The sequence below is a fragment of the Maylandia zebra genome, linkage group LG23 (assembly GCF_041146795.1).
Source record: "Maylandia zebra isolate NMK-2024a linkage group LG23, Mzebra_GT3a, whole genome shotgun sequence".
In the NCBI taxonomy this organism is placed as follows: domain Eukaryota; kingdom Metazoa; phylum Chordata; class Actinopteri; order Cichliformes; family Cichlidae; genus Maylandia; species Maylandia zebra.
Window position 1 is genome coordinate 14,215,620 of NC_135188.1, and position 16,765 is coordinate 14,232,384.

Sequence of the window (16,765 nt, forward strand, 5' to 3'; positions counted from 1 at the left end):
CCCAGGCAGCACTCGTTAGTGTTTTGGATAGTCTAAATGAGTGCTTCTTAAACTTTCCACTTTGGAATAAATAAATTTAAAAAAAAAGGATTCAAGGTGAATGGTAGTGTTTAATGGGGTGTTTCCGGGCTTTTTTGTCAAAGTTTGGCTGGACAAGAACAAGATGAGTTGATGGGGTTAGCACAGGAAATCTGAATATTTCTTCAGAATTATAAAAAGTGGGGAAAGCAGGTGTAGAAAATACTGGGCCTGTGTCCAGCCATGTGTCCTCAGACAGATGTTTGATGTGCAGAGCTGCTGAACATCGATTCTTATTGAATGAACATGATCTATTACAAAGTTAGAGAGAAGTTTTTAGACTGTCTTCCTCCTGGGACCCAGGCTCTGGTTGGGGTGCAGCAGAAAACTGCAGAAGAGAATCACTCTCAAGCTGAGTAAGATTTCAGTTTGGTACCAGTGCTCAATCTAGAAGGGATTCCACACATTTCCACTAAAAACACTACAAACAGATCCTCAGATCCTGTCCACCATGATTTTCTTCCGACGGAGATTACCCAACTTCTCGTATCCGCAAGTAAATGGCAATGGACTTGTCCTTATATAGCACTTTTCCACTCTGTATGAACACTCAAACATGCCTTATTGACCTATTCGTTTTCTCCTACACCTTTTTAATATTCACACGCTCCAATCGATGCATCAGATAGCAACTCAAGGATACTTAGACATGCTGACTGAAGACTGGAGCCGCCACTTTCTGCTTTGTAGATAACCTGCCTCCTGAGAGGTAGAGCAGGTCTTTCCAAGAGATCAATATCCGTTCTCTTTCAGTTCTTTGAACAAGGTGGAGCTGCGCTCTCTTATCTGGATATCTAAACATGCTCTGCAGAGACGTTTGGACTTTGGACGTGAGCAAGTCTGAAAAACATTAGCCATGATCCAGACTTTGCACTGTTATAAAGCTGTCTGCAAACACACTAGTAAGGAAATTTATTGCGTCAAACACTGCAGGAGTTTTAACATATGCATATCAGTTAACCACAGAAATGACTTATTTTCGACCTCACTGCTCCACATGTAAAGGAATTTAATGCAACTCCTCCACGAATCAACACCTTATCAGTGGGGGAGCTGTTTAAGTGGCCGAGTGATCTCAGGAATTATATTTTTTTTGTGGGCAATTTTTCTCAGGGACCAAATAACTTTAAATAACTAGTGGGACCCCACCGTGAAGAAAGGCCCAAGTTTTTGTCTACATGTTGATATCCGAATCCTCTTCTAGCTGAGACTAAAAGGAGGCAGGTCACATATTATACCCTGTTCACTGACGTGTCCCACATGGAGAAGGCTTACCCAGAATGCAGTTCAAGTGTTCGCCAGTGAGTTATCAGAAAACAGATCAAACATCCATGTTATCAATGCCTTAAACTGCTGCAGGTTATTGAAATCATGATATATCCCATGATGCTGATGCTCAAAGGCGGTTTTAGAGAAACAAAATCACACGGAGGAAAAAACAACAAAAACAAAAACAACAGGTTTTGGTTTCAGACTGTGACGCTTGGAGTGGGTGTACAAGTAAACTGTTGGTGGCTTTCAGTGAAGCTGAAATGTGTGGAAATGTGTGGAAAATGTGTGCAAAGTATGTAAAGTCAGTGGAAACGGAGTGACAGCAATGAAGATGAGTCAAACTGGAAGCTCAAACTGGGCCCAGTTCCCAGAAACAGGATTACAGAGCTGCCTGGCGGTTCTCAGTGAATTAAACCCAGAAACCCCCGCAGACAGGAACTTCGAAAGCCAGAAACTCTCTAAACTCTGCCGTACTGTGGCACAAGAGTCTGCTGCTGAGGATGCAGGAGTGTTTGCTCAATGCGTCCTGTGGCCGCGTTACAGTGCGCTCTGCTGTGCCTGCAGCTGGTGAGGAAAGTAGAAAAACTGAAAGAGTGGCTTCACCGTGACACAATCTGAAAGCCACCGATGACTGAGCACATTCTGAAAATATGTCAGGTTCAAGTTTCACTGAAATACCACAATGTGACGCCACATGCCTGACATCCAGCTGATTTACTCAAAACAAATAAGGCCGCGGTGGTGATGTCTCCATTCTGGAGAACTTGTCTCTGAGTTTTAGTGAAATCGTTGAGATTTTAGTTCTTGTTTTCATTTTGTTATTTTAGTTTCTGCACCGTTTCCCTAGCTGTGCCTCCCAATCCTCCCAATCCCAAGAAATGTAACTACACGTCACCGTCAACGCAGCCCGCATTGACAAGTGCTGACAGCAGCTACACTTCTGCAGGCCGGATTAGTCCCTTCTGTGTCACTCAGTCTCTCTTATTGTGCTTGGTGTGAGCAGTTTTGTCTCTGTGTTTAGCCTGTCCTCACATCTTGTGGTTTTGACTTCCCGATCGTCGTCACCTGTGTCTTAAGGGGAAATTGTGGTTTAAGCGGTGGTACTGTGTTGGCAGCCAGTCGACCTGCAGAAAGCGTCTGTTGTCAGATGGAGGCAGTGGTCAAAAAGTGTATTACAACAGGTCCGTGGTCTGTGGGCTACTCTTGATCCATCAACCAGCTTCAGTGAAGAAAGTTCTAGAAAAAGCTGAAGTGAAACTGACGGTTAACAAAATGAAAAGCGTCCACTGCAGCGACCGTCTGTGCGTTTCATTCTGCATTTATTCTTTTGCTTTTTAAAGAACTTATTTTTACATTGCACTCAAAGTAATCCTGCTCAACAAAATAGAGCAACTTCAAGGTCCAAAAAAATTGCACTATATTTCTTCACGTCAAGATACATGCATATGCAAGTAGGGGTGAGGTGGGCCACGAGTTTGAGACTGCTGCTTTAGAGCACAGGTGTCGGACTCTAGGCCTCGAGGGCCGATGTCCTGCAGGTTTTAGATGTGTCCTTGATCTAACGCAGCTGATTTAAATCGCTAAATTACCTCCTCAACATGCCTTGGGGTTCTCCAGAAGCCTGTTAATGAACTAATCATTTGATTTAGGCGTGTTGACCCAGGGTGAGATCTAAAACCTGCAGGACACCGGCCCTAGAGGCCTGGAGTCCGACACCCCTGCTCTAGAGAGTGCACAGGTGCAGGTTTGCAGTGGTTGAAAACTCATCTCTAGACAAAAAGCTCCACAAAAAGACACAGTCTGGTTCTAAATGAAGAACTATCCCTCATCAGTCTGTGTGTAAACATCTTCGCGATCCTCTGCCTCCATCTCCCCACAACCACCCTCTGCATCAGACCTTCTCCATCAACATTCTCAAAGCAAACATCCATCTGCGAAGCTCTGCTCACTGATCGTCACCTCTCTTCTTTATATTGTTGCAGGTCTGGTGTGTGTCTGTATCTATTTTAGGCCTTTTGGCAGCTTCGAACTAATTTAAACAAACTTCAGCAATCTGTTTCCCTCAGTACTGCACTTTTCTTACCTGCTATCAATTATTTTTCCAGCCTGTGGGCCACAGATATAATTGATAGCATTTAGGTTTGGAGGGACTTGTAAGCAAGGGGATTTAGGGACTCAAAACAAATTAGATTTGACATAACTTTCCATTACGACATCCTAAAGAAGTGTGGCGTTCATGTGACTTTAGCCTAAAGCCGAAACAAAACCAAATGACGTAAAACAATGAAGCACAGAAGTCATCTCTGGTGCTAAAGCTCTCCATGTTTTAGAATCTGGATCTTCTTTCCATATCTAAAGCGTTGTCCAAAATATGTTTTTTTTCCCAGCATCGTCTTTCTTTGCCAAGCATGTGCACGCACGACGAATTCGAGTCAGTTTTTTGTTTCTCTCAATGAACTTAAACAGTAATACAGCAGAGCTGGAAACACAAAGCTCAAAGTCAAATCTGCCTCATGGGCTTTCACAGAGTGTGTAGCAAACAATATCCTCTATTCTTAGTGCTTCAGCATGGACAGGAACCAATGTAGATTACTGGGCTTACTGGAAACATGGATGTAAGTTGCAACATCAACTGGCTGGCAAAGGGATAAAAGATGTCCGGTGCAGAATTGTCTGACATAAAACAATGAAGCATAGAAAAGAAAGAATGCACAGTGAGTAATGCAGACACTAGGAGATGATTCGCTGTAGTTGGTGTCTTTAGATACAGTTAGGTTTCCCCCCCACTGTGGCTGTGACTTTTGGGGAACTACAGAAAACAAGCTTTGGATGAAGAGAGAAAAAAAAAAAAGACAAGAACGGGGTAATATATTCAAAAGATTCCATTTAATTTGTGGATATGAAATTGGGAAGCAGTTTACAACCTTATCTCAACATGCAGTGACCATAAAAAAAAAAAAAAAAAAACACATCATAAAGATAGTGGAAGGATACGATGAGACCAAGCTGGCGTGTGTGTTCACAGTGATTAAATCAAAATGAGCCGAGCAGTCGTGTGAAGAGCTGCGATCTCACACCGAACAATGCAGCTCAAAAACACACTGTACACAGAAGATGGACGTAGTAAATGACTTGTTCTGTGGGTGGAGAAGAACCGCTGGCAGCGAGTGACACTTGTGAGACATTTTCGTAAACCTTGTGCCAAAACTAAAGGCATCCAAATGCGTTTGCAGCCATGTGTGGAACATTTAATGCAAATATTTGATCGGTTGTGGTTTAAGGTGACACGGCTGACTTGGTGCTATAGAAAACATGAGCGGTGATTTATAGAAGACCTTCCAGACTCCGCCTTAAATAAATGAACAATAAGGTAACAAAGACTTGCTCCATCATCACACTGTAACCACAGAGATATCATGTGGTTCAAAAGCTGAGCTCAGTTTGTGTTCAGGCCACAAAATGACCCGTTACTGTTGTGTTGAACTTTTCTTTATTAAAGATTTTTAAGCTCTGGAAAGCCGTCTGATGAGTCGCTCACTAAAGCCGAATGCTTTCTTCAGTCCGGTCTGTTCGCTTCGTGGCTTGTAACATGAGAGGTTCTCTTCTGCGATGGATAAAATTCACAGCCTCATTTTCACATTTCTGCTCCGATGTCTGTTATTTTTTTTTAGAACTTGTTCTGATGATCTTGTTTTCTTTCACTTGTTTCTGATATTTTTCTGCCACCAGAATGTGCACAAAACCACAAAAGCCTCTGTATAACGGCCGCACTGTTATATCGGCCGTTGTCTCCTTGCCAAACATCGTACAACAAAAGTGACGTCACAGCTTCGGTGTCGATTCAGACCATGACTACACTGTCAGTGAGCTGATACCAAATGTCTCAGTCTAATCCACCCCCCCGAACACGTCACATCTGGTTTCAAGACAGCAAGACCATGGGTGATGTCACAGCGCCTACACCAATCTTTTATATATATATAGTCTACTGTACTTCAGTAAGAAGCAGATGCATCCCACAGATTCTGTCCGCCATGATTTATGTCCCTCTGACATCAATCCATCTTGGAACGTTGGTTCTCAGACGCTTCGATCTGATGGTGTTGGCGAGAACGCTCCACTCGATGCTTCACTAACCAACTGGTCACATCACATCCACCTTTTACACACACACATACACACACACACACACACACTCTGTGGCTCTGACAGCGGAAATAAAAAGTACAAGAGGAAGACAGCAGTGACATTGAAAGAATAAGTGTCCACGTGTAAAAATCAGGTTTATACAGATAGCTCTGCAGAGCTGATGTTCCAGCTGTGGTGTCCACATGTCTTTATACACGCTGCTGGCATAGGAAAAAAATTGGTGTGACGTCTCTGTTGAGTGCGCTCCAGTAAAGGAAACTCATCCACGGCAGAGGAAACGCTGTACCATTTGCAGAGAAATCATTTCAACAGATCTGCCTCTCGTACCGAGCCTGAGCGGAGCAGCGTGTCCGAGAAGATTATGGTTACTGAAGCTCTCTGGTCCACTTTGGTACCTAACTCATTCTGCTGTGGAGTTATTTACACCCAAAACAAATCTAAAATTTGCACAACATTACAGAATCTGTAGAAAATACTGCAGAAGCTTAAATTGTTCTTTTAAAAAGTCGCTCAATGGCACAAAAAGTCCTCATCTTTTCGTTCTTCGGGTCCTCTTTGCGTGTGGAGATCGTCGCCTTTTCTAGATGCTTTCAAAGCAAATGGAACAATATTGAACACAGAGTCGTTTTACTTTGCTATGCTGTAAAAAGGTAATTTAACTATATAAAAACTCCAAAAGAACTGTACAAAACAAAAGCATCGGGCACAAGTCTGCTCATCTTTCATGTGATAAGGCACGATTTCAAATATGCATTCCTCGTGAAAAGTGTCCGCCAGCCTTTAGTGTCGTTGCTTTAATGGATTAGTAGAAGAAGAAGTGCCACCCACTGCTTTCACACGTAAGCACCCAACGCTGCGTGAAACTCTGTGAGACACTGGACCAGCTGCTGAAACTTGGGCCTCTCCTCGGGGTCCAAGGCCCAGCAACAAGCCATCACTGCAAACCTGCAACACAGAGAAGGATCGGGTCAAAGTTCACAGAGGAGTCATGTCTGAAAACACCTCACAGATCATTTGAAAATTGGGCCTCCCAGCTTAGACTGGCACTGCCTAAACCTAAACAAGCAGATATCCTGGGAAAGTGTAATGCGTCCATTCGCTGACCTTTCCAACTTTTAAAAAAAGTGGAAAATCTTTGAATCAACAGCTATGGAAAAAAAAGAAGGAGAAATTCATGTCCAGGAACACAAATGAATACATGCTGTGACATCATGGGGGTGCTCTTGAAGCTCCGTAAGTGTAAATAAAATGAAAGTGAATAAATTGTTATTTTTATAAGAGAAAAACTGGATTTAAAGGCAGCGTTCGTCTAGTATTATACTGCAACTGCTGTATTGTCTTGAACCAGGAGCTGCCTGTGCAGTGCTGGTAGAAATGCGTGAGATATAATTACCTCTATCAGCGCACGGCCTCGATTACATAAGCTCTAGTATTGTGGTAAAGGAAGCCATCGCCTTAACATCTATTGTATTTGCAAGGAAACAGTTTTTTGATGACTTAAAAGATTTCAGGTAATCAGATCCTGAGTTTCCTTTAATCATCGAGAATTGCACATTTCTGTGGGGATTTGACACGAGTTTGTTTTCTTTAAATGCCTCTGCGCTGGGATGGCGGCGCTCCGAGGAATTAGTGTAAAAGTAATATCCAAGGAGCACCTGGAGGGAGTTTCATCTGCACTCATCAATTAATTGGAACTTGGTGGTTAAAAGCCAAACTTAAGAAGACACTTGTAAACACACTGGTTATGGCAACATTTAAGACAAATGATCAAGTCCACACAGTCACCGGTGAATAATTAAATGCCATAACACAGGAACCAAAGGGAAGAGCGTTACTGTATTTCACATTTAGTCAGATCCTGATGTAGTGAAGTAATCTCTGATGCTAAAGCTCTCCATGTTTTAGAATCTGCATCTTCTTTCGATATCTAAAGCACTGTCTGATAACTGCTCGGCTCCATGTGATTTTTTAGCATTGTCTTTCTTTGCCAAGCATGTGCACGCATGACGAATTTGAGTCTGTTTTTCGTTTCTCTCAATGAACTTAAACAGTAATGCAGCAGACATACAGCAGAGCTGGAACAACAAAGCTCAACAAAGTCAAGATAAATGTGTGTTTATCAAAAATCTGCCTCATGGGCTTTCAGTCTGTGCCGCAAACAATATCCTCTATTCTTAGTACTTCAGCACGGACAGGAACCAATGTAGATTACTGGACTTAATGGAAACATGCATGTAAGTTGCAATGTCAACTGGTTGGCAAAGGGATAAAAGGTGTAAAATCTGTCAAATCCAGCCAGTCTTTTTGTTTTCTTTCATCAAAATACCCCAGATTTTGACATGCTTTAATACTGATCTTGTGTGGACTCTTTTTGATGAATGTGGAGGATGACCTTCTTCTCTCTTTTCTGTTTTCAGAGATTGTTGGGAATGGAAAGTATAACTTTTGCAGGTTTAAGTACACCCCGAAGACAGAAATACCACGAGAATTTGTCAGGCATGGCACAAACACATTTCTGCTTCTCCCAAGTCAGCTTCCAGCAAGTGTTAATTTTCACCAAACACTAAATATCCATGCACTGCCAGGGCTGCTTTGAGCTTCCTCACCACAAACCTGTTTTGGGGGATCAGATGGTAAATACTACTGCAGTGATGCCAAAAAATTAAACCAGTGGGACAACATTGCCTCTTCTTCTTGACAGCCTGATAGAATTAAACTTTGCATCAATCAAAGCTAGTAGCAGCTGAACAGTTTGATTCGACTCAGGTCCTCAAACAATATGTCAACTAGCAGCTCATTTATTGTGCCGACAGTCTCCAATAACAAGCTTCACTGCAGCTGAAAATGCACTCTTCTTTAATGTGACAAATTAAAGGAAAAGCCAGTATGAAAACAGTCTTCCAGTGGAAGATATTCACTTATTTGGTGCTCAAATAAAATAAACAGAATGGCGCTTTATTGTCAATGTACTGTGCAGAAGGGTTAGGGTCAGGAATAAACAGCAAACAGAACAGATATACAGCCAAGGGGAATATAGACAAACTAGAGGAATATATACAAAACAACAGAAAGGCACACATTGCAGAGGAAAGTGTTTGGAAACAGTGCAAAAGGACTTGGTCTGCGTTTCGAGTATTCGCATCAAAGGTGATGACCTTTACTGAACTTTGCACTGATCTGCAGTGACGCTTCCCTTTAAAATGAAAAAGAGAAACACTCTTTTCCACTGTCTGTGGACAGTGATGATTTGCCACGCTTTCCAGAATATTGTTGCACCGTTACCAGTCTGTTGTGGAAAAACATTGTGGGGTTTTTTCTTTCTCTTAAAAATTATGAAACACTTTAACTGTAAACAACTACTGCTTTAAAGTAGGCAAACTGACCTTTTGACCTTTTAGTGTTAAGATGACAACATTCACTGAGTCATCCGGTCTCAGATTTGTGCTGAAAAGCTAGCGCATACATTTATTACTTCTAGGTTGCACTGCTCTCAGCCTACAGTAATATGGAGTTCTTGAGGCGATCAAGTGGCACTATATACATGAAACTAGAGCTGGGCGATAGAACGATAACGATATGTATCGCGATATAACTTTTTCTCGATAGAAAAATTAAACTATCGCGATAGACCTCGCCGCTCTTGTCCTCTTAAAAACAAAAAACAAAAAACAAAAAAACAGCCAATCCAAATTACGTAGCGCAGAGCTGAACCAATCACAGCCGCAGCGTCACGTCACGTGACTTGTTACGTACAGCACAAGTGCCAAGCCGCACATGTGTATTTGTTTGGGAAGCAGCCAGCCACCGTACTGCCCGGGTAATGGAGGAAATGAGTGTGCCGACTAGAAAAATCAACCGAGCGTGACCGAAGAGAAAACAGATGATGGTTCCAACGCCGGAGAGATTGTCGAACGGAAGAGCCATAGAAGTTCCGTAGTGTGAAGGTATTTCGGCTATTTCAAGTCTGACAAAAACAGAGTAGCGTGCACTGTAAATTGTGCCGAAAGCAAGTCTGGAAATACAATAAACTGGTGCATGCGCTACGTCCACACATACCCGGGTATTTTTGAAAACGCAGATTTTTCTATGCGTTTGCACCTTTTGTCCACACGTAAACGGCGTTTTTGGTCACTGAAAACGAAGATTTTTGAAAACTCCGTTTTTGCATTTACGTGTGGACTAGAAAAACGGAGAAAACGCAGCGTCAAAGGTGTGCGCATTTTTTGACGTCACACTGTGCGCCACGTTATTGTTTCGGTGAAATGAATTTCTACAATACTGTTACTGTTAATTCTACTCTCTGCAGTGTTTAAATGCTTACATATACACACAGTTACTGTCCCTCCACACATACGACTCGGTTCTGCTTCTATGCCCCAGCTTTGTTTACTTTTTCCCACCGAGGCTTCTAGACTTCTGATTGGCCAACATTTCTGCACGGTTAGGAATCTAGCGCCACCTGCTGCTTTGGCATGTTCATAGCAGCGTTTTCCTTCATTTCTGCCTTTATGTGTGGACGGGATTATTTTTTAAAACGAAAACGGAAAATCTCCGTTTTCAAAAATACCCGTGTACGTGTGGACGTAGCCTCAGTCTCTGACTGGAAGCGCTAATTCGTCATTCGGCTTTTGTCAGACTAAAGTAACTGTTAAAACTGTTTGAAAAGCTCAGCTATACAACAAGGAGAGATTGAGAATTTCCTTTTAGTTCTCAGTTTATTTGATATTGACAAAAGTTAGTCAGTTTTGTCTGTTCTTCTGTAAAACAAACTAAGATTTATTTTTAGAATTAATATTTTGTTTCTAAGTGGAATTGACAATTTAGTCTGTTTCGTTTGTTCTATTTTGAAACTTAAACGCTTTAGCGGCTGCCTTTTGTGTAGTTTGCAATATTTGCCTTTATTTATCTGAAAAAGTCTCATGTTCCTTAAGTACATCTACCCTGTTGAACTTATTATGGGAAATAAATATTTAAATCAAAACAAGCTGCTGATTATTTCACATTTTACTTGTGAGCAACGGCACATTTAAATCTTACAAATATAGTTATTTGGCTTATATCGTAATAGATATCGTTATCGCCTGAAATGAAAAAAAACATATCGTGATATGAAAAAATCTTATATCGCCCAGCTCTACATGAAACTTAATTGAGTTGCTTCTTGTTACACTTTCGAGGTGGGAAAAAAAGGCTAAATCATCTTGTAATGAGAAGGCCATACTGATGAACTGCTTCTTACAATCATAAAAAACATCATCCTTGACTTGTTGTCATTGCAGATCAGAAAATTGTGGGATTAGAGTAATAATCCTACAGAAACCAAACCTGGCCACACTGATCTATACCTTACCCAGCGGATACCAGTGGACTTAGTGTTGCTGTGGTTCTGTATATCATTAACGTCTGTAAATTGTCGACAAATAGGACAAGAAAAGGAAGGACGACTCAAAAAACTAGCTCCAACTCTTACCAAAGTCAAATAAACAAGTGAAAATACAGAGTATGTGTGGTGGTGGTGGGGGGCAACTTACAGCTCATCTGGACAGTTGATTGGTTGTGCTATTCTGTACCCGTCTTTTAGGTAAGCCGACATCTCGAAAGGGTCAATGTCGACGTAGGGGGTCTGTCCCAGAGTCATCAGCTCCCACAGCGTCACTCCAAAAGCCCACTGTGAACACACAAATTCTCTGAATAACCCTGAGACCAGTGCTTAGCATTCATTCACAGCACTTTACAAAAAAATACAAGCTTTTAATGTGTTTTCATCAAACAGGGCGAACATAACCAGAGGGTGGAAAAGTAGCGTTCCCACTTGTTGTACTTGTATTCAAATACACGACGTTCCAAATGAACAATGTGAGGAAATTATGTCAAGAAATGTATTTGGAATATAAATCACTGCTGCCAGTTTTTGTTGAGAGTGAAAGTGTAAGCAGTTATTATCAGGGTTCAAACTGCCTGCGAGTGTTCACTCTGACCTCTGAACAGAGAAAAGATGAATTACTCGAATCATATTTAAGATGCTTCCAGTAGGTTTTGACCTTGAAGTTGTTTGTTTAAACTCTGGAAGCCATAATATCTAAAATAAAACTGACATTGACAGACAGAATAGCCCAGAAAGCATTGAGTTTCTGCTGTGTTAGTATGCCCCGAGCCTTAATGGGGTGACACAGGACCTTTAAAAGGAAGTGCAAGGACTGTTTAGGAACTAAGAGCAAGGTGGGCTCTTCAGAGGGGGGGTTGGGACAATAAAACAAAAACGTGTTCTACGGTAAACCACCCTGTTCCCACATCAGTGAATAAGCCACTGCCAACATTCCCAGTAAAGCTTAAACATGCCAATAGGAACGCTCCCATCCTGTGTCGCTTGCTATCTGATTTGTGTACCTGCTGATGTAAGGGCACGATACATTTGTGTGCGTAACAGCAACACACTCAAGATGCTATACAGCTCCAGGTACTTGTATGGACTTGCACTGGGAGGCTGTTAATGCCAGGCCTCTGTTAAATCTAAGTGCCATGATTGCCATGGAGCGGTGTGACCATAACAGGAATGTGGAGGGGGTGGGGACACGTCTGGCTCGTGTCTCAGTGGTGTCTCTGAGGATCTGTTAGGCAGACTTCCCGACTGCCTCCGTCACACCCGGTCTTCTATCCTGGAACAGGAAAGCGAGAAGAGCCACAGACACGCCTTTCCCTTTGACACCTTGACCAAGTGTCTAAGAATGGCTTGCACACAATCGGTGCCATTTCCCGGATCGCCTTAACCGCATCATGTCTACTGGAAACATACTCGCATTTAGAAACCTCAGAGAGACAGGAAAGGTCGCTTCTGCTATTGTTTTGTTGACAACAAATCACAGTTACAGCGTTGCCTTGTTAAGCAACAGCAAGCAAACAAAGCAAAAATGAAGCCCAAGAGGGCGCAACAAAATAATCCTAAATGGTTGACAACACAGTGGCTGTGTCCATCATTTATATACAGTCTATGGAAGTAAACTGCATATCTGGTAGTTCTTACCACATCACTTGCACTGGAAAAGTCATTGTTGAGCAGGCTTTCCAGGGCCATCCAGCGGACAGGCCGGTTCTCATTATCCCCCAGACAGTGGTAATCCATGGGAAAGAGATCTCGGGCGAGGGCATTGTCTGTAATCTTCACCTGCATGTTGTCGTCAATGCTGTCGGTGGAGGGAAAGCACGGCCTTTATTTTTGACAAATTAAATTCCAAACCAAATCACCTGAAAGCTACTGAGGACAGCGTGACGACAGCTAGAGTCAGGTCACTGAAAACTTACACGCAGTTCCTAGCGGCGAGGTCTTTGTGTATGACCTCTCTGCGAGCCAAGTAGCTCATTCCACATGCAATCTGGATGGCCATGTAAACCAGGTCCTGCTGAGAGATTGCCTGAAAGGAAATGGGGGAGAGAGGGCGACAATGTGCAGTTGAGAGACTGACAGGAAAAAGTAAAGACAGAGAGGACACCTGGTGACTTCTGTGTAAAATTGTTCTAGTTTTCTTTGGAACGGGACAATGTGGGCGAAATATGGGCATTACATACACCACGACTATTTTTTCTCTATAAATTCAACTGCAAGGAGACTGGAAAAACAAGACCTGACATGACTTGTTTAAATGCAACCTTTAAAATTTCAAAGATATATACGTACCCCTCAAGTGTAACAACTTTGGTGACCTCTAAACTCTTATTTCAGTGTCAACATCGAGTATAATAAGATAATTAGCACACGTCAGCATGCCGAGGAGAAAAAGACAGGTGTTATTTTTTTGTGATAAAGGGGTAAACTAAGGCTACATCCACATTAATCTCTGTCTAGACTCAACAGTTTCAGAAATATTTCCTCATCTATATACCTACCTCATGCAACAAGATCATTCATGTACACTGTGTAAACACAGCAGAATGTTGCGGTAGCTCAGTGGAAAACACTGCTGCCCCTCAACAAGAGGGTCCTGGGTTCAAACTCTAAGAGCGTGCTTCAATGTGGAGTTTGTTGATTTTCCTGCCATCAAAAAATAAAATAATATAAAAAACCTAAATGCTCCCTAAATGTCATTAAATCTGAGAAAAGCTCCCACCTTACCAAAGAAGTAGCTAATTTTTTTGCACAGTATTTTTTAGAATAGCTCAAGAAGCCATTTAAAATTGTAGTTAATTGAGTTAAAGGGCTTGAAGTGCACAGAGGTGGGTTTTTGTGCTTTTTAATTCTTGTTCTTAAGTAGAGGAGATAACCAAATGCATTTTTCAAAGCCAAAAAACCAAAAACACCCACACAACACATTTAAGCATTGCTAAACACTGCAAGTGCCACAATCGACATGACACAGTCTGTTCGTTTGGTGAACACCAATATCACCATCATGACCAAAAGCAACATTTACGAGTGTTAAAATATGACTAAATCAGAAAATTATTTTGACACACAAGGGATCATGGCTACAAGATGACAAAATGTAGGCAAAAAGGCAACCTGTCATATGCTGGTATCAGCCTTGAAAGTTTACCCAAAACGCACTGCTAGAAGTTTTTTTCCCCAGTGAATTATCTGAAACAAGATCAAACCTCCAGAGCACCCATACTTCTTTCTCTTCCTTTGATTGACTTTATTGAAACTATGATAAATCTCTTATTGTTACACTTAAAGTTCATTACAGGGAAAAAAAAAAAAAAAAAAAAACCCTGATTGTAAAAAGCACAACTTTAAGTGTTCTGTTTACATTTCTACTACTTTGAGCGTCTGAATCACTAATTTGATGCTGCATTCAAAAATCTAGTAAAGTGAGAGCCTTTATCTAACAAAAAAAGAATTCATATTATGTTGGTAAAGTTTTGCAGTCCTTCATTAAATAGACTACAAATGGCTGTATTTTTCTCATGTACCATTGTGATATCCTTAACCGTAAAAATGATTTTTTAAAACATATGGTTTTATTTTATTATAATTTCTCACTTTTTAATAACAACACTGTCATGTTTTTGCAGTGAACCATGGCTAACACACAGAACAGCAAGATTTACTGCTGCAAAAGCCCTGAGGCAAATACTTAAAGCTCAAAGTGATGATGGAAATATCTGAAACATGTCTCACCTACAATTAAGATGTTAGTTTGAAACTGAAGCATGGATGTAACAAAGGAGAACACCCTAAACATACGGACTTCACTGTCATTTATTGCTGATCAAAGTATTATGGAGTAGCTTTAGAATATCAGTCACAGATAAAGTAAAAATATAGATATGAGAGAAACAGTTTTCTTAGATAAAAGTTAGACGTGACCGCACTTGGTCATTTTAGCTGTTTGGCTGCTTAAGGGTTAACACTGCTCTGAGGATTTAATCTGATGTGACGCAGAAACTCTTTTACTCAGAGGTTTAACCGAGTCTTGCATTAAAGAAATGAGTCTGCTTTGTCTGTGGAGCTGTTGAAGGGCTTACTGACAATAGCTCTAAGTCAGCAGGTGTGCCAGAGAAAAGACACTCGACCGCTAACGAAGTGAGGCTGCTCCTGTAACAAACATCCCGGAGAGCTGAAAAGACAACACTGAGCTCTTTAAGTAACAGCTCCAAATAATTGTGTGTATGGTTCAATTCTCTTGCATCTGGTCTGATTTATTCAGCACAATCCCCGGCTTGGATGTAAACACTGGAAATGGACTTTGTTGTCTTATCTGACAGTTGATACTGTGATGCAGGCAAAATTAACGCTTGGGACTATACTGAAAAACAAAGACTTGGGCAACCAGTGAACAAAGATTAGAAGACTTTAAGTCAACCGCTCAAGCGAAACGGCTACATGTGCAGCTGCTATGAGACATTCAAACTGTGCAGAATACATCTCAGCTGTCGGTGAAAGAAAAATGTCTAAGAACAAGGTCAACGCTCCAAACCTCCTCCCTCCCTCCCTCCACAGTCACACCTTTTAAACCAGATGTTCGCTTGCAGAATGAATGTTGTGCTCTCGGAGCATTTCCCCGCGAGTTTCATCTAAGCTGGCCTGATACTGAGCTGATTTATAGCTCAGCGTTTATTGCAACACCTCCAACTTAATGACTAAGTCTTTGTCTCCCGTAGCCGCCAAAGGTACGTATTGAAGCTGCCGAGAAGGAAGGTGCTGATGTGTGCCTGAAAAAGGCATTTGATTATTGTAAATGTGTGGCAAGCTTCATCTTGTGATCGCAAAGCATTTTTCTGCATCTGTATTTTGCAGCTGATTGATTGGTTGGATCTGCTGTGGCTTTTCTCCAAGCGCATGAAAGCCTCCCTGGGGTTAACTGTACAAAAGCCCGATTGTCTCCACGGAGTGAGTTAAAAACCTCTGCCCTGAGCACCGGCTTCATCACTGTATCAACAGACCTCTTAATAACAGTGTAAACAGTAGTTACTGTAGGTGTTACTCGCCACTGATTGCTGCAAACACAAAATGTTCTTTCATGCTTGACACTACGATGGAATCTGACTTCTCTTTCAATCTGGGGGATTTATTTTAATGGCTTAATAGAGGTTAAAGAGGAGCCACGCATATTCTGACGCATTTATTCTAATGGTTTTACACGCAACCTGCTCTGAGAACAGGTTCATAAAATCTCGACTTAAATTTGGTCATCTCTAGGTCAGGGGTGCTTTCACTGTCAAGGAGTTAAATCTTTTCTCTCCCTTTATTTCCCATGGGTTGTGAGCCTAACCATAGCAACCATCCATTTACAAATGAGATAAAGTCACATGATGTCATTTGTATGCGACACAACACCATAATGGAGGCCATCAAAGCGATGGTATTCCTGCTGAACTGTATCTGCTCCTTGTTTCCCTCATTGCCAGGTCTGATACTGGTCATGGAGTCATTTTCATGACTCAATCAATGCCTCCCTGACCAATCAGTGGCAAACAGTCTGTTGATGTCACATGTTCGGCTTGACTCAGCTTGCTTAGAACCCGAGCAGAGTAGGTACTAAAAGCACCTGGTAACGGGTTCTAGCGTCTAATGGAAAACGCTAACAATGAATAGAGTCAAATCAAGCAGATTTGGTGCTACTGGTAAAAAGGTTTAAGGTGATCATGGAGGTTTTGTCCTCAGCGTTAGCTGCGTGTGTCTACATGCTGCATTGATGTATCACTTTTGCCGTCAGGACCCCTTCACTTCGAAAGGTCCTGCCTGAAGAAAAAGCAGTTTGCAACTGCCTTCAAGTCACATATTTTTATAAATGTGCATTTATGTGATGTATCTGTGTTTTTTCTGTAATTC

General features: G+C 41.6%; 1 protein-coding gene across 3 annotated transcripts in view; it reads right to left on the reverse strand.

Annotated features, from left to right (window-relative positions):
* Positions 1-4,221: 4,221 nt before the first annotated feature.
* ryk (receptor like tyrosine kinase) overlaps positions 4,222-16,765 on the reverse strand; it is a 53,771-nt gene continuing 41,227 nt past the window's right edge. For all 3 annotated transcript variants that reach the window (XM_014414259.4, XM_023155531.3, XM_014414258.4), the window contains 4 exons: positions 12,799-12,908; positions 12,521-12,680; positions 11,031-11,167; positions 4,222-6,444 (listed from right to left, as the gene is read on the reverse strand). In XM_014414259.4, coding sequence (XP_014269745.3) covers positions 6,333-6,444; positions 11,031-11,167; positions 12,521-12,680; positions 12,799-12,908 — 519 coding nt within the window. In that variant the 3' untranslated portion in view covers positions 4,222-6,332. The remainder of the gene's footprint in view (positions 6,445-11,030; positions 11,168-12,520; positions 12,681-12,798; positions 12,909-16,765) is intronic.